General features: G+C 48.3%; 1 protein-coding gene across 1 annotated transcript; it reads right to left on the minus strand.

The window, feature by feature from the left end:
* Positions 1-37: 37 nt before the first annotated feature.
* On the minus strand, positions 38-18,914 carry LOC308193671 (uncharacterized protein; the record flags this gene model as incomplete). Its single annotated transcript, XM_080588603.1, has 4 exons — positions 38-579; positions 1,267-1,477; positions 2,485-2,596; positions 18,756-18,914. The coding sequence occupies 4 exons, from the start codon at positions 18,912-18,914 to the stop codon at positions 291-293; spliced, it is 771 nt and encodes a 256-aa protein (XP_080444729.1). The 3' UTR covers positions 38-290.
* Between the last annotated feature and the right edge of the window lie 1,482 nt (positions 18,915-20,396).

Genomic DNA, 20,396 nt, shown 5'->3' on the forward strand with positions numbered 1-20,396 from the left:
TCCTAACTTTGCCAAAACTAAACCAATACACACAAAAATTTCACAAGCATGATCTTGTCCTTGGGTAGGATCTTTTTAGAAATTCTGGGGCAAATAGGATAAGATAGTTTAAGATAAGTAGGTTAAATGGGGAGACCAGGAATATATCCCTGAATGAACTAATGCACATGCTCCAGTAGTCCAGAGGGGAAGGAAATGCAGAATTTGGGGTAGACACTTGCTTCTCCATAACTTGCCAGCACGGAGATTCCAAGGTGGTAAATTCATCATCCATGACACCAGTTATTAAATCAGGGAGCCAGAGGAGTGCAGGAGGTGACCTGCTTTTCCAAACAGAAGGGTCCTTCTCCAGGAGCTGCGTTTAGTCCTGGCTCCAAAGGGGAAATCGCTGAGAGCCACATATTACCTCCTTCATGCAGCTCCTTTTTAAAACGGGGCCACCTTGGGAAGAGGCCAGCTGAGCAGCGTCTCGGGTGGAAGATCACCTTCGAGGAGCGGCTGCCAGAGAAAACCAGAGCCTGGCAGTACTCCCGCGTGAGGGATGGAGAGCGAGAAAGAATTCTTCCGCAAGAAAAATCCCTGTCAAAAAAAAAAAAAGGAATAGAATAGAAAAGAAAACCAGCCCAGGAAAAACCACCTCTGACTACTCAGAGCTACCCAGACCTGGGGCCCGGGTGTGGAGGAGCGAGCAGGAGTTTTTTCCTGTTCCCGTCCTCCTGCCATAGGTGGGCAAGGTGTAGGTGGGCAGCGGGGCAGAGGCTTGTCCGCTGGCCGCACGGCAGGGCTAGAAATTTGTTCCTGCAGGTCTACGCCAACAGCGAATTGCTGCCACTCCCAGGAGGAAGGAGGAGGACAAGGGATTATGACTCAGGTGTCTTTAGGGTGGTACAGCCTCCAGGGACTCTTAGCGAGCTGGTGGAGCCCGTGCCCTGCGCTCAGCCCCGATCAGCACACAACCCCCGCGGAAGAAACGGGTGCACGGCACAGGCTGTGCCTGCTGCAAGCCAGCCTTGCTCTGCTTATCAGCTGCGAGCTCTCAGGCAGCCTCTGGACCCTAGGAGGTGACTCAGAGCCTGCTGTAAGGGACGAGGGACAGGGTGACGATGCGCAGGGACAGCAGGCACCTGTGTACCGGTGATGCAGCACTGGGCTTTGTCCCACCACGCGCCGCTGCCTGGCTAGGCAGCGCTGGGTTTGGGTCACTCGCTTAAAACCACACTTAAAAAAAATAATAAATAAATAAAGCAAAGTCTGAAAATGACTCACAGAGGTTTTGTAATATCTCTGTTAATGAGCTGGTTGTCGGAGCGGTTTTCAAGGGTGGTTAGGATATGCAGCAGATAGCGCGTGCAGTGCGGGAAGTGTTGTTCGCCTGGGGTATGGAGTCGTCTGAGGGGTCCAGCGGGAGCCGACTGGTAAAGAGAGGGGATTTCATCCAAAACAGAGGGCCAGGGGAGTCTGCTCCCAGCACAGAGTCCTTTAGATATAGACAGAAGGAAAAATCCCCTTCACGAAAGCCGTCAAAGCCTAAATACTAAATTATTACTAATAAATTAATACTAAATATTAAGAAGGGAAGGGGGAGGTGGAAAGCAAGCATTGGCTGCCTTTCCCTGGGCACAGACAGACCTAAAACGTGGCCTGCAGCACAGCTGGGAGCTGGTCCGCTCCCAGACAGGGTCCTGGGACCTCCCGTGGAGGTGTTGGGTGGCCGCCCCTCCTGTCCCCTCGTCACCCCCACCGAGTGCCACCTCCCGGAGCAGCCCCAAGCCAAGGTTTTCCCGGGGGCACCACGCACCAGCACGGCTGCCCTGTCACGGCTGGAAGGTTGTGCAAACGAACGGGTGCGTATCGAAACGAGCTCTGCGAGGCGTCGAGGCAGGAATTGTTTATGTCTCAGGACAACAATGGGTCGGTGTCGTCGGCTCTGCAGTGATACGCCAGCACGCGGCTGTGATCGTGCTGTGCTGTCGGCCGAGCCCCTGCTGTGTTTTCTCCTGCTAATCGTAATCGGGTGACCTTGCCCATACGTGGGCAGGTAACATCTGCCCCTTGTTTTTGTGGGATATGTAGCTTTGCAGCAGGTACGACATGTGGCCCGTTGTAATCAGTGTTGTTGCAGCGCTGTTATCACGGGAGAGCTGAAGCGCTCTGCGAGACCAAAGTATTTTTCAGGCTTCCGAGGCATGAAGACCTTGATTCCTCTGCTCTTGCCCACGTCAAATTGTACCTTACTCCAGCTGGTTTCAACAGGCTGGGAAGAGAATCAGTAGGAGTGCCACTGCTGGGTCTTACTGAACTTGAAACATGTCCTTCAGCAGACACTTAACATTTCACATGCATGGGTTCTTTCATACAAAACTAGACCAAAAAAAAAAATCCACAATAAAAATCAAACATGGGGATTTTTCTCTACTAACACTTTTGGTCAGTATGGGGATACTCTGCAAATGCTGCTTACATCTGAAAGGGACCTGCACGTACCGCAGTGGTCTTCTCTGCAGACTGTTCTCCGGGGAAGTGCTTGGAATACAGCCCCAACTTTAGGATGAAACAGCAGGAGAAATGCTTCAAGCTTTGGTCCGTGAGGACCAACCTACGGAAGCAAGCAGCAGAAGAGGATTACTCAATGTAAGCAGCTTTGCTTGTCCTGTTAAACCACACCGGGAATTATCTGCTTGCTGTTATTTCCCTGAGTCCTTCCACGTGTTAACACTGACACACCTCAGGTTGATTTCTGTGGTATGACAAAGCCTGGGATTTATCTTCGGTTACTCCTTCAGCCCCTGAGCCCGGTGGCTGCAGGGCACACCTACCTTCTCTGGAGATATTCAGGGCCCGTCTGGACCCTACCTGAGCAGCCTGCTCTAGGGAACCCGCTTTGGCAGGGGGGTTGGACCCGATGGTCTCTGGAGGTCCCTTCCAACCCCTTCAGTTGTGTGATTCTGTGAAATGGGATACCGAGATCTCAGACATTTCTCAGCCTGAGGGAGAAGAGCCCAAATCTCCTGCGGGTACTCTTATCACCAGATAATGGTGTCCTCGGTGAAAGCATTTTGCTTTTCCTGCTGAAGCCAAGAGCTGTGGGACCAGAAAGTGGGCCTGGGAGCGTGGCTGCTGCTCACAGCTAGGCCAGGCAGCTGGAAGGGGAAGGAAGTGCACAACCTGCCCCCTTGAACGTGTAATGCCTTTTACATCCATTCATCATTAGAATAAAAGCAGTTTCAGGAGCAGGCATTATAAGATCATAGGATAATTCAAATTGGAAGTGCTTTCAGGAGCTCACCTAGTCCAGCATCCTGCTCCAACCAGGGTCAGCTATGGGGTCAGACCATTTTGCTGGGTGCTTAGGTTTCCCTGTCCCCAAGCCGTGAGATGAATGCCCTAATCACAAGGCTGGAGAAAGGCTTTCTCATTCTTCCTTTCCCCACTCTCGTGCCCGGTTGCACAGCTGTGGTGGCTGCACACCGGCAGGGAGCTCAGCCGCACGACACCGCTCTCGCACTCCCCCTCCTCAAAAAGACAGGGGGAGAACGTACAACAAAAAAGAAGTTCACAGGCTGAGATAAGGACAGGGAGATCACTCACCAATTACCATCATAAGCAAAATGTAAGGGAGATTAATCTAATGTGCTATAGGGCATCTCAGTGGATCGGAAGCCATTCAGAGAGCATTAATGCAAAGCAGATTCAGCGTCCTCTCTGCAGGTGGGTAGCGAGACTCCTTGGTCTGTTTTACACATGCCTACATTGACATTTATATTAACATTAAAGTTAGCATAATTGTATCTAGAATTAGATGAATAACTCCATTATTTTCTCTATTTTAACCATCATGTTCCTTAAACTTTTCCTACTTGGCAGTCACGGTGTTTAAAATATACTTGTGATAACATTTCCCAGGAGAACTGCCGTGTAATGCACCTGCAGGAGGGAACACCATACCAGAAGTACCCGGGGAAGGCCATCACAGTGGGTCGGCCCAAGCAGTGAATGAATCACTGGCATCGATGCTGCCACCGTGAAAGAGAAGGGGCGATTAGGGAAACACGGGTGGTGTTGGCATTATTTTCACCAGGACCTGGAAGACCAGGTTTCTCATCGGAGGTAAAACATATGGTTTGGATATTTGGGAAAGCAGGGCTGTAGAGTACACTCGATACACTCTTGTTTCTATGATTTACCTATTACACCATCATGCACAGGCAGACAAAAATTGTGCTGCCACAAACCAGGCATTAAGTCTTGTCTATGCACAGAGCCGCGCTAGGCTGGCTCCACTGGTCACGGCAGAAACACGGTGCCATCATCCTGGAGGGACACCCCCTGTGGGAGTCACAGAGGATGTGTCCCTTCCACGAAGCAATTCAGATCTCCTGGCAAATAACTACGTCACTCTCTGTCTTCACTGATGCTAGAAGGATCCTAGATGCCTGAAGCTAGAGGTAACAGCTTGGCCTTTGTCTTTTCTTTTTCTTTTCTTCTTCTTTTTTTTTTTTTTTTACAGCCATAAAATAAGGATAATGATGCTGACTTTTTTAAAGAGCTTCTGACATTCACAGATGAAAAAAAAAATAAACTTGTAAGAGGCAATTATTATTGTTATATACCTTTAGTTAAAGAGAGCAATGACGTTTCTTCGACATTTTACAATCCACATGAAATGCTGCCGTAATAAAAATAATGACAAGTATGATCAACGGAGAATGCTTAGTTGTGGTGTTTGGCAAAATGACAGTTTGGCCTGCATCTTTTCCTCTGTATTTCCTACAGGAAAAAATAATAAATAATAATTAAAAAAAAAAAAATCAGCAGATGCCTCTTGCTAGTAAAAGCAAAGCTCTTCCAAATTCAATATATCCAGAACTTTTTCAGGCTGTAGAGAAAATACACAGGTTGAGTTATCTGCTCTCCAGCTCCCTATGGTAGCAGGAGAACAGAGTCACAACGTCTTGGTCCATGGCCACTCATAGATTGGTACTTCCGTTTTTCCATCCTTTTCAAACAGTTTTTTATTAGCTATCTTCACTCCCTCCTTTTTTAAAGCAAGTTTAGCTGGGCTGGATTAGGTTATAAAGAGAGCCTTGGTGTAACCAAATCTTGAGACACTTACATGGCAGCTGACTCCGCTAACGAGGCTTAATGTTGTACGTCGCCACCAATTTTGTGGTTGAAGAGAAGGCATGACAAAATGCGGATGCTACAGTGAAGGATGTAATCCTCCAAGACCATTTGGCAGAAACTTGTTCTTAGGAAATAGGAGACAGAGGCAGACCACGGGATGAACTAAATGCGAGGCTTAAAATACATATAACAGGCTCACTGGTACTCGGTGATCTGTTATCTCACTGCCAGAAAGTAACAGAAAGGGTTTTGAGGTTAAATTTTGCAAGAAAAGCTCTCATGAAAATCAGTGCCTTCAAATCCCAAACCAAAACTTTGATTCATGCCCTGGCCTCATCGCTGAGTCCTAGCCTAAACCTAATCTAGGTTTGAATTTACATACAGGGGCCCATCTCCGGCCACAGCAAGGCTTTGAAAGAGGCGGCAGAGACTTTGGAATGAAACTTTTCTGGGATTTGCCAGATAGACACTTCACCACCAGACTTTCTGAAGACGTCACTAAAACAGCCACTGTCACCCTGTCCACTCCCTGAACTGGAGACAAATGGAAATGTGGGCGGGAGGTGCACAGAGGAATGAACTTTTCCTCTGCAGGTGCATCAGCAGCTTCTGTGCTGGAAAATAAATGGGGCCGTGGGCTATTATTCTTTGGTCCTGAGGCCAACCGAGGGCAAAACCACTCAAGGCTCTGAAACAAGGAGTCTGCATTAGGCGATGTGCTGTTAACTGGCCCTGGCCCACACCTCTCCCTGAGCTGGCCCTGGGCAGATACCGGCCAGATACCAAAGCCCAGGCCCAGCCCCTGCTCCCATTCGTGTTCCCTGTATAAACGTGGCATCATCCTCCCCACCTTTTGGAAGCGCTTCTCTCCTGCCACAGGAATGGATTGCACTGCGTGGGCGAGGTACAACAGGGCAGAAGCAGAGGGCAGCTGCAGTTCACGGCTGTGACTCAGAAAAACGCTTGACCCACACCAGCTCACCTCTCTTGTGGGAGCATTTGTGGACCAGGGGGAAACAGAAAGATAAAGGCACTTCTGTTCCTTCCTAAAGTCATCTTCCCGCTGGGCTGAGAGCTCAGCTGATAAAAATGCACTTGCAGTCACTCAGCCCCAAAGCTGCAGGAATGTGGGGCGTGAGCGCGGCTCACCGCACGCCAGCAGCTGCTGGACGGAGCTTTGGGTCCGTGGCACAGCACCTCTGGCTGCTCTGGGAAACTCTGTCCTGCTCCAGGACCTGGTGGCTCAGCTGCACCCCAGCACAGACGCCTTCTGCCTTTCCAGCTGGGCCACCAAAAATGATTCACAGCGTTTGAAATGGTTCATAGGGTGAACCGTAGAGACTAAAATAAACCAACTTCCTTTGAGCAGAAAGAGGTAACTGGATGAAGCAACCCTTCATTTTTTTATGCCTGTTACAAGATCACAGAGCGAGATCTGCTGTAAACAAATTAGACCTCCATTCCTAGAAATGAGCTAATAATTCACTTGGCCTTTCAGTTTTATCATGTCCCCGCAGAGTACTTTTGGTATGACATCAGTGGCTGGTAACTCGTTTTCGTGCAGTCCATGGGAGCGCTATTGAAGTCAGCGGCCACCAAGGCCATTAGCCTCCTAACCCCCTGAGTTACACTTACACTTGGAGCTGAACATCTACTGCAGGTCAGGACGTGGTGGGCACGTTGGGCAGGGAGCTCAGAGCATGGCAGGTGGTACTGGATGGAGAGGAAGTATGAGCCTGGAGAGGTTGCTAGTGACAGTCCTCAAAGGTTACTCCTGGGACTACTTGTGATTGAGTCTTTTCACTTGTCTCCCACTTGCCCTCCCCAAAGCTGGGTGTCCTTGTTACCATTGTCCCTTGGGGGCATCTGTCCTGCTCTGCATCCTGCCCTGTGCCCCAGGAGAGTGCCTGAGCCATGGTCTGCCCTGTTAGATCCCAGTCACAGGATCCCAGAGCACTGAGGTGGGCAGGGACCTGAGGAGGCCCCGGCCCAGCCCCTGCTCCAGCAGGGCCACCCAGAGCAGGGTGCCCAGCACCACGTCCAGGCGGCTTCTGAAGGCCTCCAAGGAGGAGACCCCACCGCCTCTCTGGGCAGCCTGGGCCAGTGCTCCATCACCCACACAGCACAGAAGGGCTTCCTGATGGTCAGAGGGAGCCTCCTGTGCTCCAGTTTGTGCCCACGGCCTCTTGTCCTGGCACTGGGCACCACTGGGCAGAGCCTGGCCCTGTCCCCCCAGCACCTCCCTTCAGGCACTGACAGGCCCTGATGGGATCCCCCTGGGCCTCCTCTTCTCCAGGCAGAGCAGTCCCAGAGGTGCTCCAGTCCCTTGATCACCTTGGTGGCCCTCTGTTGGACTCTCTCCAGTATGCCCAGGTCTCTCTTGTACTAGGGGGCCCAGAGCTGGACACAGCACCCCAGGTACAGCCTCACCAATGCTGAGTAGAGGGGAGGACTCATGTTGCCAGCCATGTTCAACTTGGTGTCTACCACGACCCCCATGTCCATTTCTGCAGAGCTGCTGTCCAGCTGGGTGCCCCAGCATGTCCTGGTGCCTGGCATTGTTCCTCCCCAGGTGCAGGACTTTGCAATTCTCCTTGCTGAACTTCACGAGATCTTTGTTGGTCCCCTTCTCCAGCCCATCGAGGTCCCCCTGGATGGCGGCACGGCCCTGTGGTGAGTCAACCATTCCTCCCGGTTTCGTGTCATCTACGAATTTACTGAGGGAAGTGCCATGCTAGGAGGATTGTGAGCTGGGGGTGGCTATGAAAAAAACATGATCCAGAGATGACTCAGGCTAGGTATTTCCTGAGTAAGCTTTAAAATCACAAAACCTTGCAGAATAATACTGAACTGCACTCATTCTCTCATTTTCCTTCAAACTCAATTATCCTCTGCCAATGTGCCTGCAAAATATATATACCATAGTTACGCTCTTGTGTTGAAATCACCTACGGTCTGCCATTCTGACTGGTCCTGCTTCATTTTGTCTAACTATTTCTCCTTCTCTTATCTCTTGCTTTACAATGTTTTGGAGAAACCTTTCTCCTCTGTTTCTGTTTCTATAGTCAGATGAGCTCATGGTTGATGACTACATCTCCTGGACCCTAGAATCGGAGTAATTACAGTAGTGAGTGTCCAGAGCTAACAAGAATAACAGCAACAGGGAAGAAACGAAGAACTTCGCATCCAGCCTGAGCAGCAGGGAAATCAGGTAGCAGCAAGGGGATTTATCTGAACCAGGATTTGTCTACATCGTGTGGTTTATACACCAGGAGGCAGAGGGACTCTTTAATGACCCCAGGTCCCAGATCTCAGGTCTTTGCTATATCTGGAGGTTTCCCTTCAAGAGTTTCAGTGTCCCTTGCTCAGTGCTGGAGGGCTGTGGAGCACTGTTTATGGTGCTCTCCATCTTCCTGCCTCTCCTGGTGGCAGAGGAGCTCCAACACCACCACTTCCTGCAGACAGGAGGAACAAAGCAATGGTCTCAGCTAGAGATGCTGCTCATCAGCCCACGTGTGACGATGGGCTACTGATTGGCCTTCTCCATTAACTTACTGGCCTAATTCGGATGGGTTCAGAGATGTCCAGGGTCATAAGCAGAAGTGAAGATCTTGCTTTCAAGAAAGGAATAAAATTAACTGCACAGCACCTCATAAATAAATAAATAAATAAATAAATAAATAAATAAATAAATAAATAAATAAATCCTTCTGTTGTCTACATTTGCTTCAAAGAAAGTTGCTTTGAAACAAGAAAAGATAGAAAATGTCTACCATAGGCAATGAATGTGGTCAGAAACCCACCAGTGCCAGTACCTAAGTGACTGCAGACCTTCCTGCATGGAATTGGTGGGATAACTGTGTTCCCTGAGGCCGATCTATTGCCCCATTTACCAGCCATTCAGGCACAATCATTAGGAGTTTCACTATGGATATCCAGATGTAGACTTTATTCAAAGAGGAGATTTTCTCCAGTCTTGTGCCAAGCTGACAGTGCTGTCCCTGTTGTGCCATGCCCAATGTCCCTAACTGTGCTTCCCGCCACAACCATCCCATTCTCACTCATCCCCTTCGCAAGCAAGGCCAGCTCTAGCAGCTCTGTCACATCCTTCTGCCTCTTCAGGCTTTCAGTGGCATCCCTCCTGTCCTTAATTTGGACAACCACCTATGAAGCCATAGTCTTGGTGCAGAAAAACACTCGGCACATGTTGACTTTGACCTTGAGTGCAAGTCCTGTAAGCTACATTGCTTCTGCAGACTTCCACATGCTGGTCTGAACTGGGGCCTTTGGATCTGAGCACTGGAAACTGCCACCTTCATGACCATCGCTGCGAGATTTGAAGCCTTCCCTCCCAGCCAGTCACCTGCAAGAAAGGACCAAATTCCTCAGAGCTGATCATACAAGGGAGCCACAGCAAACATGCTGGCGGGGTTCCCAAAGTGGGTGTCTGGATGAACACCAACACCACCTTCTTTCCGCCTCTTCCCAGTTGCCACCTGAGACCTTTGCTTTACATCAGATGTAGAATTCCTCTTGGTCTTGCAGCAGAAGTGCAGGGGAGGACTCTGCACACCCCATCGCACGTCTGGGGAGCTGCTGGAGCACGACTGCACGTACAGATGTTGGGGCTGTAGCTGGCAACCCCTGTGGTGCAGGGACCTCGTCGGTGGGGAATTCTGTTCCCGACTCGCGCACCGGCAGAATCGGGGCCCTTCCAGTGCAGGGGAGATTAGGATCAGGTTCTGTGTGGTATCGCTTGGAGGCCTGCGCCCTGCTCCCATCGCACGGTTGAGAGCGATGCACTCACCAGGAGGAAATGATTGCCTTGGAATGAGCTCATGCGGCAGCGCTCGTGTTCTGCACGTGTCAGCACTTTTGTGGACGCTCACGTTTGCAGATGTATGAATTATCCCTTGGCAGGCGTAGGTTTCACCCTCCTCTATGTACGCATGGATTTAAGGCGAGTGTAAAAGCGTATTTATTGTCGTAAGCTTTTCACTCATGTTCTTTTTAATTTAGGCGGATAAGAAAATAGGTTTTTTTTTTTTTGTATGTGCATGTTGTCAGCCCCAACAAATCATTCTGCTGGGCAGAAGCAATGAAAGGGGAATGGACTGGGTGATCTTCTGAGGTTCCTCCAGCCCTATAATTCTCTGAAAAGACCAGGGGCAAAGCTGATCTCATAAGACATTAAATAATCATAGCATGTCTATTATGTAAACCCCTTATTGTGTAAATCTGACAACTATGGATATATTTTTTTCATATTCCTTATAAAGGAAGCATACATCTGGTCTATCATCGTACACGGATGGCTGTAGGTAAAGGCAAACAAAATCATCAGGTTGAAGTCCTACTGCTTATTCCTGATTCTGCTACTGTATATAACTCGACCGAGGACAGTTCACTTGTTTTCCTTACCATAGGCTCTAAATAAATCTGTTTTAATCTATACTTATTTATTCATTAGCCCATACAGGCTGGGGCCATTTCTGGAGCCAGGGTTTGTCACACAGCTTCTGAAGCTCCCGCTGGGTCTTCGCTGACTCTGTGCACCCCCAGGTCCCACCGTGACCCCAGTGGGACAAGAAGGTGTCCCGGGGGCCCCGGAGGCACCCGCTGGGTGCGTGCAGGGTGCCCGGCCGCACCCCGGCCGCGCGCACGCAGACGGCAGAGCACACACCCACGGGTGCCTGCTGAGCCCATTAAACTCTTTAACAGGGGAAAAGAAAAGCCTTTAAAACATGATGCACTAATGACAGATTAATCCACCCAGGAGAACAGTCATAAAGGAAAACGGCACATAAAATACAACACATCATTAAGTGCAAATGAAGTATTAAGTAATAAGGTTGGAAATTCGGGGCGCCGTGCATGGGACCAACGAGTGCCCACTCACCCCATGCCACAGGAGGATGTTTTGCCCTGATCTGTGAAGGCTTTACCCCCTGCCTGTCCCTTGGGACAGCGGTGACCACCCTCTTGTAACCAAGCGGGTTAGGTGGTGGGGGTGCTCGGGCAGAGCAGCACAGACAGTGCCAGGGTCCAGCCCATGGTCCCTGTGCTCCTCTAACTGAGAAGCTCCTGAACCCGTTTGCTCCCCAAGCTTTCTGTCAGTTGAGGGGTCTGGAACAGGTGACACCTCCCCTGAGCAGTGTGGCACCTAAAACCCCTTATCTGCCCTGTTTCCAAGGGTAAGGGATCCCCCACGCTCAGTGCCACGCTAGTTAGGTATTGGGACGGGTTGCCCGGGGAGGTGGTGGAGTCACCGTCCCTGGGGTGTTCAAGGAGAGGTTGGACGTGGTGCTTGGGGACGTGGTTTAGTGGGTGACGTTGGTGGTAGGGGGATGGTTGGGCCAGATGATCTTGGAGGTCTTTTCCAACCTTAATGATTCTATGATAGGAACACAAGAGAAGGAGTCACACCCAGTGCTGGAAGAGCACAAAATGGTCATGGGGAGGGAAGGAGAGCACAAGGCAGGGATGCCTATAGTGAGACATGCTGCTGGCAGCCAGGTCGGCTGAGCTGCTCGGTGCCTACAGGTGGGATCACACTGCTCCGACTGCAACTTCGCCTACATCCCTTCCCACCAGCACCAGCTTGCAGGGCCTTCTCCTGGCCCATCCCTTCAACTGCACCACTACAAATGCTTCATGGTTTAGAAAATAACCAGGTGAAGGACCCTCTCTTTTCTTCTCTTTTCCTTTTTTTTTTTCTGGCCAGGGAAAGAGGGAAGAGTTTGAGGGCAGCTGCTCCCAGCACAGAAATATCTTGAGGAAATCACAGCTTGAGAAGATAGGAAGGCAGGAGACCCACAGCAACAATGGAGAGCACAACTTATGAATGCAGAAATCTGAGGGCGTTAGCAGCGTGTTATCATGTAAGTATATATGAATGAGTGCATAGTACATGTAAATAAACCTGCTAAAACACCCACAGACCTTTGTATTCGTAAGTGGATGTAGCTTACAGCTCTGGGAAATGGAGAGGCTCTGGGCTCTGCATGGTTTAGGAGTCACACAGCTGAAAGGCTCTTCAGAGGCTCATGGTGCAGGAGAGGTGGCCGTACACTTTTGGTGACCCAGACGGGCAGCCATCTCCTAGACACACACCCCAACCCCATGTGAGCACTGCTATTTCACATAAGCAGCATTATCAGCTGTGTTTATCTAATGCTTTTGCTGGATTTTCCCACCTTCCATGAAGCCTGGTGTTGCAGAAAAGCAAACGTGGCCACTTTTCTTTTTTTTTTTTTTTTGTCGTCCAACTTAAGTCCTGCTTTGGCTTTTCCTTCCTTGTCCTGCTCAATCAGTGAGAAGAAGCTGCAAACACTCAGGATTCCATCATTAAATCTCAGTCGCTGAAAGTTTAATTGCTAACTTCATCCCAGCTACAGGAACAGCTCCTTTCCTCCCCGGCACCTGCAGGAGCCCCCCAGCATGCCAGCACTGAGTCAGATCCCGGACGGCAGAATATGCCCCATGGATCTTGTGTTGCTGGTGATGATGCATTTGGCAGGGAGAACCCCATCGAGTTTTGGGGAGCTAAGCCAAGTGTGCTGGAAAGGTGCTAGCAGATGACACCACTTGTAAATGTAAACCCAGGCAAACAGACCGGTGAAGTCACTGAGACCTTTTGAGCCTGAACACTCCTGAAACCCTACAGCGCTATTTTTAGAGCTGTATCCTAGATAAGAGCTGTGTGTTACTGGCTATCATTATAGACATGTATTTACCCTTCCCTAAGACAATTCTAATTCATTTTTTTTTTTCCTGACAGTCTTCAGGCAAGTAGGCAAAAGATCAAAAAGGCTACGCCTTGCAAAATAAAATAAATTTGATTCTTTTTTTTTTTTCTTTTGATCTTAGAAGATGTCTGTCCCAGGTTCTAGGTGCCCTGGAAAATATTAGAAATGCAGGGTGGGATTTTCAGAAGCACTCCATATCGCCTGTTAAGTTGCAAATGATGACATCCACTTGTAGGTACAAACTTCTTGTTTCCTGCTTGTGATTCCTCATGTCTCCTCTGTTTCAGAAGCAGATACTCATCCAGCTCCTTCTCAAAATCATGCTTGTTCTTTCCCTTCCACAGCATTTCTACCAGAGGAATTGCAGTGCAGCCCTTCCCTTGAGCCTGTGCCAGGCTTTGGGCAAAACAGCCGTCAGTGGTAGAGGCTCCCCTGGCTTCCCTGTCTTCCAGCCTCCAACCCTCCCCACCCTGGCATCTCCTGGCTTCCCCACTACATCCCTCTGGCAGCGATTTGGCATTTTGTCTACCATTTGGCAAGCAGATTTTGGCCAACCACAGTAGATCAGGACCTCTCTGAAGAGTTTCCCCAAATGCCAGCCCTCTGCGCCACCAGCAGACACTGGGGGACTTCTGGGGACAGTGCCAGCAGGGACAGCAGGACGCCCCTGGCAGAGGGCTGTGCTGTGAGCAGACAGAATGGGAGTGCCGGGGCTGCCAGATGTGGCTGTGAGGGCATCGGCAGGGACAGCAGCAGCTTCGGTGACAACTGTTAGCCCAAAGATAAACCCTTCTGAAAATCTCCTTCAGATGCCAGGAGAATGGTGACGATAGGGAACACGGCAAATCTCACCTGATGAGAAACAGGCACTCAGTAGGACACGTCCATCTCTCCATCCCTTGGTTTTCACCAAGTGCCCTACGTGCTGGCTCTCCATCACCTCCTTTCCGCAGAATGATGGGCCCTACAGCAGGCAGAGAAAGGGGCTGAGCGGGTGGGGATGGAAGAAGGGACGTGTGCCTTACACACAACCCCACTCTTTCAGGAGGAAATTTTAATTGATGGACCCTTATTTGATTGATCGCCTTGGCAGGGAGGAGAAAACAAGGCAGAATGAAAATTATGAATCAGCTGGCAGGTGTGTGAATGCAGAAAGGGTGGGATGTGGTGAGTCACTATCGCAACCTATTTCTCAGCTCTTCCATAATCAATCTTTTTGTCTCTCGCGGCTTGACAGTGAGTCATCCTTTGACATGCCCTGGTAGTGCTGCCTGCCAGCCGCCCGCTGCTGCTCGGCTTGTAGTGCCAGCAGAGCTTAAGGAGCACTGCACCTGATTGCCACGGGAAGGCTCCCAGACATGGAGCAAACGGCTCCAGCAGTAACGCAGGTAAATAACACAGCGGCATGGACTTGAGAAGTGCTTGGTGCAATTCTGAAGATGCGCATAAAGCATCCTCCCCTTGAGCACAGCAGAAGGGATGCCAAACAGTTAGCACTGCATCCCCAGAGCATCGTGGTCCAAGAGTGCCTTGTGTTGATTCAGCCTGCTCTGCCATGTGCTGCCGCTGGTTCCTTTGATCCATCCTTCATCGTCTGCTCAGCGTTGGCAGCAGCACTAAGCAGGCCTGAGACTCGTGGCAGTCACATTACTTGGCATAGCAGCAAGTTCACCTCTGATTTCTCCAGACTGGAGCTAATTCAAGGCTCTTTGTGAGTAGAGGCAAAGCCGAACTCTGCGTGCCCATAGATGAAGTCTCAGGACTTGGCTGCTCCTGCCACCGTGATGATCCAGGCCAAAGAGAGACACAGAGCTCAGGCATCCCTCCTGGCTGGCTGGCTCCTGAGGACACCCACGTAAGCCAAGGGGGACCACAACTGTTCAGATGCAATTTCCCTGCAGCCCAGTTCTGCCAGACCCACAGCAGCCTGACCTTAAACATGTCCCACTTCCATCTTCCCCACGCTGCAACCATTCCCATGACAGAGACAATCTCCATGGACTCCAGACTGCAGCTTGCTCCTTTGTTTCTTCTCACTTTCCTTCATTTCCACCATCTCACGCAGAGAGTGACAGACCTACCCAAGAGCTGTTTATGTAACTCTTACCTTTATGCCCAGGCTGAGATCAGAAAACCGAGCGTGACATCATTGTGTTCATCAGATCTGCCCTGCAAGTGCCATGCGCAGGCCAAAATAAATGTTTACTTTGCTCTTCCTCAGGGTAATGTGGCAAAGCCAACCTAGCCAAGCCACAGTAAGCTGAATTACCTTCTGACATATACCTCCTGCAGAACAACTTATTTCTTTGTCAGTGGAGATGAAGACAGAAACATTAAAAATGGGAGGGTGATCCAACTTCCCAGGGCTCTAACAAGTCTGCAGAAATGGCTAAAGGAAAAAAACTGTTTTATTGTACTTGCAAACAGGAAAAATTTACTTGGTATTAGAGTGTCCTTGTCTACACTGATGATGGACATCATCGTATTTCACTAATGCACTCTGTTTTTTTTTGTCATTCCTGCCACAGTCATTCATAATGTTATCGAGCATTTCCCATATGGATTCTCACCCTCCATAGAGGGATTTCTCCCTCCAGCCCATCAGTTCCACGTGTGACGTACCTGGCTGCCACCCTCTTTTTCACAAAGTCTTTTCACCCTGTTATAGTTCATACTATCTTATTTGGTTCAATAACAAAGACCTTAGTGAAATCTAAGTAGGCTAGATCCGTTGCATTTCCCTAAGGTATCATTTTTCTAAAAACTCAGCATGTTATTTCTATGCTGTCCATCTTTAGATAAATCCCCATAGCACTTTTTCATTTCCATTTACCCACATGTCTTTAATTAGTCTTACTGTCACACTTTTTTTCTACAGCCTATGTACTTCTGTGGTCAGACTGACTCAAGCTTCCCAGATGGCTTTTGGGCCACCCTTCAAAATATGCACGATGATTGCAACTCTCCAGCCAGAGCATACCAAGCTGGATTTGGTAGCATGCCTCCTTCTTGTTGGAACTGCAATTTCATGTAGCAGCTCTTTAATATTGCCAGTTCTCTTTGGTTTGTAGACAGCGAACCCTTTGGATTTTGCTTATACCATGACTCCACTGAGACAGAGACCCTCTCATTAAACAAGTTGTGTTTGCCCACGGGTTTTATGACAGTGTCCTAATGAGAAACTCAAGCAAGGTTCTTATTTAGTTTTGGAGCCAAAATTATATTATCTTTTATCTCTATTGCTTTTCACTGCTAAGCAGAACCACTTCCTCTTCCTTGTTCTATTTTTATTTATAGAGTGAAGTTGTCTGCCGCTGGTTTCAATCCTATTTACAACGTTGAAATCAGTTTGATTTTGGTAGTTCTCCAGACACCAGTTTCCTTGCTGATCCATGCAGTCTCCCATGCTTTGTAGGCTAACTGCTAATTTCTAATGCCATGTATCTCATCTAGTCTGGCATTACACTTGACAGGTGTGTGATTTACTCTGGCCACCTGTTAAAACTGGCTGTCAAAAACAAGGCCCAGAACAGTGTATGTGGCCAGCCAGCGTGCTTTGTTGTTCTCCGAAAACACGAGGACAAACAGAATAGCATCTCTTCTTGGTTAGCGGTGCCCAGTTGGATAGACCTCGGTTTTGCCTAATTCATATTTTTTGGATATCTTCTCGTCTTCTTGTTCTTCCTCCTGCCAGCAGGCCACTCACGATCTCCACAATTTCTTTCTCTCTGTTGTGTTGTTACCTCATTTTCCTCAGCCCTCTCTCTTTTACTGCGTCGTGTCTTTCCCTTCTTTGCCTTTACAGGTACATGCCAAACAGATGGACCTGGACGAGGATAGATGCATCACCACCACATGGAAAAAAACATCTTGAGATTTGGCTGAGTATGAGTGACAAATGTTGAAGTAAATTTAGAAAAGGAACAAGGAGACGAGACAATGAAGATGAAAATCACATCTTCAGATTGTTGTCCCAATTCTGTCCTTGTCTCCAAGATCTAAAATATCCTTAGGCCTTCTCTTCCATTATCTTTATCAGGCAGCATTAGTGGCTAAACAGTTTTTTGCCTGCTTAAGCATAATATGCCAACAGCATGTTCTGTACCTCACAATTTTCATTGTTTTCTCTCATTCTAGGGTCACTTCTAAGACTCCCCATGGTGGCCATCAGTTCCTCCCAAATGTCCAACAGGAATAAGAGAACAAGGACATGAATGGGAACCTCTGAAAATTATGGTAAATTTTGGTAAATTTAAAATTTATTGTCTTTCCTTACAGACTGTTGGCTATACAGATACAGCATCACATCTTTAAGAGTGCGAGGCTATTACAGATCCACCTAAGACAAAATTTGGTAGTATAAGCATCAGTCCTGCTGACCTCCTCCTGACTTCAGAACACATAATATATCAGCTTATTACTGAGACAGACACCACCTTGCTAAGGCAACAGGCACACCTCAAGACACTGAGGGAAGATTGGAGCAAAGGTGTTTCATCTGTGATAAAGGCATTTTTGATGGGGAGAGGGTGGGCACTTGACAGGCATAAGTGGGAGGCTGTTCTAGGAAAAAAGGTGAGTGTGGATGATGGTGCCAAGTCAGCAGTGAGACAAAGCCAAGGGAGTGGTTAAAGGAAGCACAGGGAACAGGTGAGTGTGAGGAAACAGGATCAGGCAAGATCGTGTGCCAGTGCCGATCCCATTGACAAGGATTGACAGTTGCCTCAGAATTTGGTATTTGACTGACAGCTTAAATTCAGCCTTGAAATAAAACAGAACAAAAAGTTAGTTCTGAAACACCTGGTTTCATATTTTTCTCAGTGGACCCTGGATATGTCCATGATGTCAATTGCTCCCAGCACCAAGGATGCGTGAAGAGATCTTACAAAAGCTGCAGGACCTTGGTTTTGGTGGTCTGTCTGCTTCTACTTACCTGTGGTCCTTGGGAATTTTGGGCCGGCTTTGCATGTGTATTTTAGTGCTGAAAGGTGTAAGTCGGCAATTAATGGGAATTTTAAAAGCAGCAACTTGTCTTCAGTATGCTGTTAGAAAAGGACAGTACTAAACAACCTGTTTTTTTTTTAGCTACCTAACTACTAGGAAATGGCTTTGGGGTTTCATTTTAGGCCCCGACAATCGGGAATAAATAAATAAATAAATAAATAAATCTTCCAGTTTTCTTTAGTTTACAACTGAGAAGTTGTCTGGATTTGAAATAATATCCCAACAATATCTGTTGAGAAGCTTCTGAGAGGTCCCATTCCCAAACAATAAAACTAAATTAAACATTTTTGCTTAGCTGCTTCTGGAGAAAAGTACCCAGACTGTGCACTTTTCTTGTGGAAAGAGGCTGTTTTCCTTTAAATGTCACAATCTACCTCGATCCAGATGAACTCCCCTCTGTAATATGGCCTTTAGGACAGACCCACATTCACTTCCAAGTGGCAAAGACCTTATTGTTTTTAATGAGGACAAGATTGTGCCAACAGCCATCACTTCCACCAGAATAGACATGCCCCCATGGGACGAGGGAGAACGGGACAAGGGGGAATGGGAAAGGCCAGTGAATAGCCGAGCAATTAATGCAAACTTTGACTACATGAGCTCTTTGAGGTGGCTTCAGGAGGGCATGTGTGTTCATATACTTGAAGAAAACATCCCAACAGTTTCAGCAAATTTAATGATAGACTTCAGAACACTAATGCTTCTCAATAAATAATGACTAATGTATATAATTGGTCTTGGCAGTACACTGCATCCAGTGGCTCAAAGGCAAAGAGAAAGGATGAATGAGCTCCCTGTTTGGTGTCGTGGTCAAGGAATAAGAAATCAGCTCTGTACTGCCTGAATGACACATGGGTAAACACCAGTTACCAGTCGTACCTTAAGAGCTGTAGCCGATGGATTGCATCTCAGCTTTTCTACAGCACGTCTCTGAGGATTTTCCAGACTGATCTGCAAAACATTTACAGGAAAACTGCAGTGGAGCCGCAGTTGAACCGCACATCTTATCCACTCTCCCTGCCTGCCCCATGGACCCATCTCTCCATGTGGATGTACCTACTGCTGTGATTCCCAGAGAGGTTAAACGGCATAGCCCGTGGAGATGCTGTGGATCTAAAAGCAGTTTTAATCTATGCATCTTTCTTCTGTAATCACAGGCCCTGAAGCAACATAATGCCCACAAAAAGTGCTTTATTTGCATCTCTATATGAATACAACCTATGGCAGATATTCAATTCCTGTAATCTGCCAGAAACATCAACACCTTGAAGGCAAGCTCAGATAGGAAATGGGTCATTGACTCACCCTTCTGGCTTGATAATAATAATACTTAGTACTTCTTTAATTCTTTACACACATTAAACAATAAATCAATCCTCACTACGTGACTGTAAAACAGACAGACATCCCAGTTCCACAGATGGAGAAACTGAAGAAAAGTAGTTCAGTGCTTTGTCCAGCTGATCCGTTGGTGGCTCAACAATTAGCATTCCTGTCCCCCAGTCCCATGTGAATTGAGGGGTTTAGAGAAGTCTCCAAAACATTAGTTACTCGGAGCTAGTGTCCACACTGGGAGAAAGACCATTCCACAATCATAGTCAGCACTGACATTGCATTTATGGTCTGTATAAATTATCTACACTCTAAATAAAGCTGCCTGGCATCAAGAATTCACTGTCTCTATTTTCCACGGGGCGGGGGGTGGGGAGCAGGGGAAGGGCAGTTAAATGAATTATACTGTATCTTAGAGACTCAATATCTAAACCAGAAGAGCTCGCAGCCTCTTCCTTTCTTCTGGTGACCGATTTCTGAAAGAAACCACCACCCACTCCAAGTTCTTCTTTGAAAAATCTCATCTTTTGAAACATTTTGCTCGAACAGCAGCTTACATAAGGGATGACCTCTGTTAGTGGCCAATGTGCCACGCAGAAGGCTCATCCAGACAGGAGAGAGCAAAGCGTGTGTGCATGTGTAGCTTGAACATACACCGAGCTCTTGTTTAGGGTGTCTCCAGTGAGACATCAGCACCAGTGTCACAAAGCACCAGAAGGCCACTGGTTCTGGCTGTGCCATGCCCTGGGGCTCAGCTGTCCCAGCCTGCTGTGGCTGGTGCTCGTCTGAGGTTTTCTTGGGCAAAGCAGCCAGCTTAGGGCTCTCTGTTCTGGGTTTGGAGGAGATGCTGCCTATTTCCCATGCGTCCTTTGGGATAACCTCACCCATCCAAGGACCCCCACAGCTGCTTGTGGCAATTGTTTTGTGCCACCCGAAAATGCAGCATCTTTCCCACAGAGGAGCAGCAGTCGCACGGACCCCAGCTCTCCTGAAGCTTCTTTTGTCTTGGCTCTCTGTGCAGTGGCCCTGCTCCGGGCTTCTGGCAAGCCAGGCACTCTTGTTCACAGTGTCAGTTGTGCAAAACATCAGTAGATGACTACTGAAAGAAGGTCCTCTGTTTGGAGCAACAGTTATTTTTACCATGAGGGTAAAACGCTCATTTCTACTCATAGCAATTGCTCACGAGTG

Source organism: Anser brachyrhynchus, assembly GCF_964034855.1.
Source record: "Anser brachyrhynchus genome assembly, chromosome: 3".
Taxonomy (NCBI): domain Eukaryota; kingdom Metazoa; phylum Chordata; class Aves; order Anseriformes; family Anatidae; genus Anser; species Anser brachyrhynchus.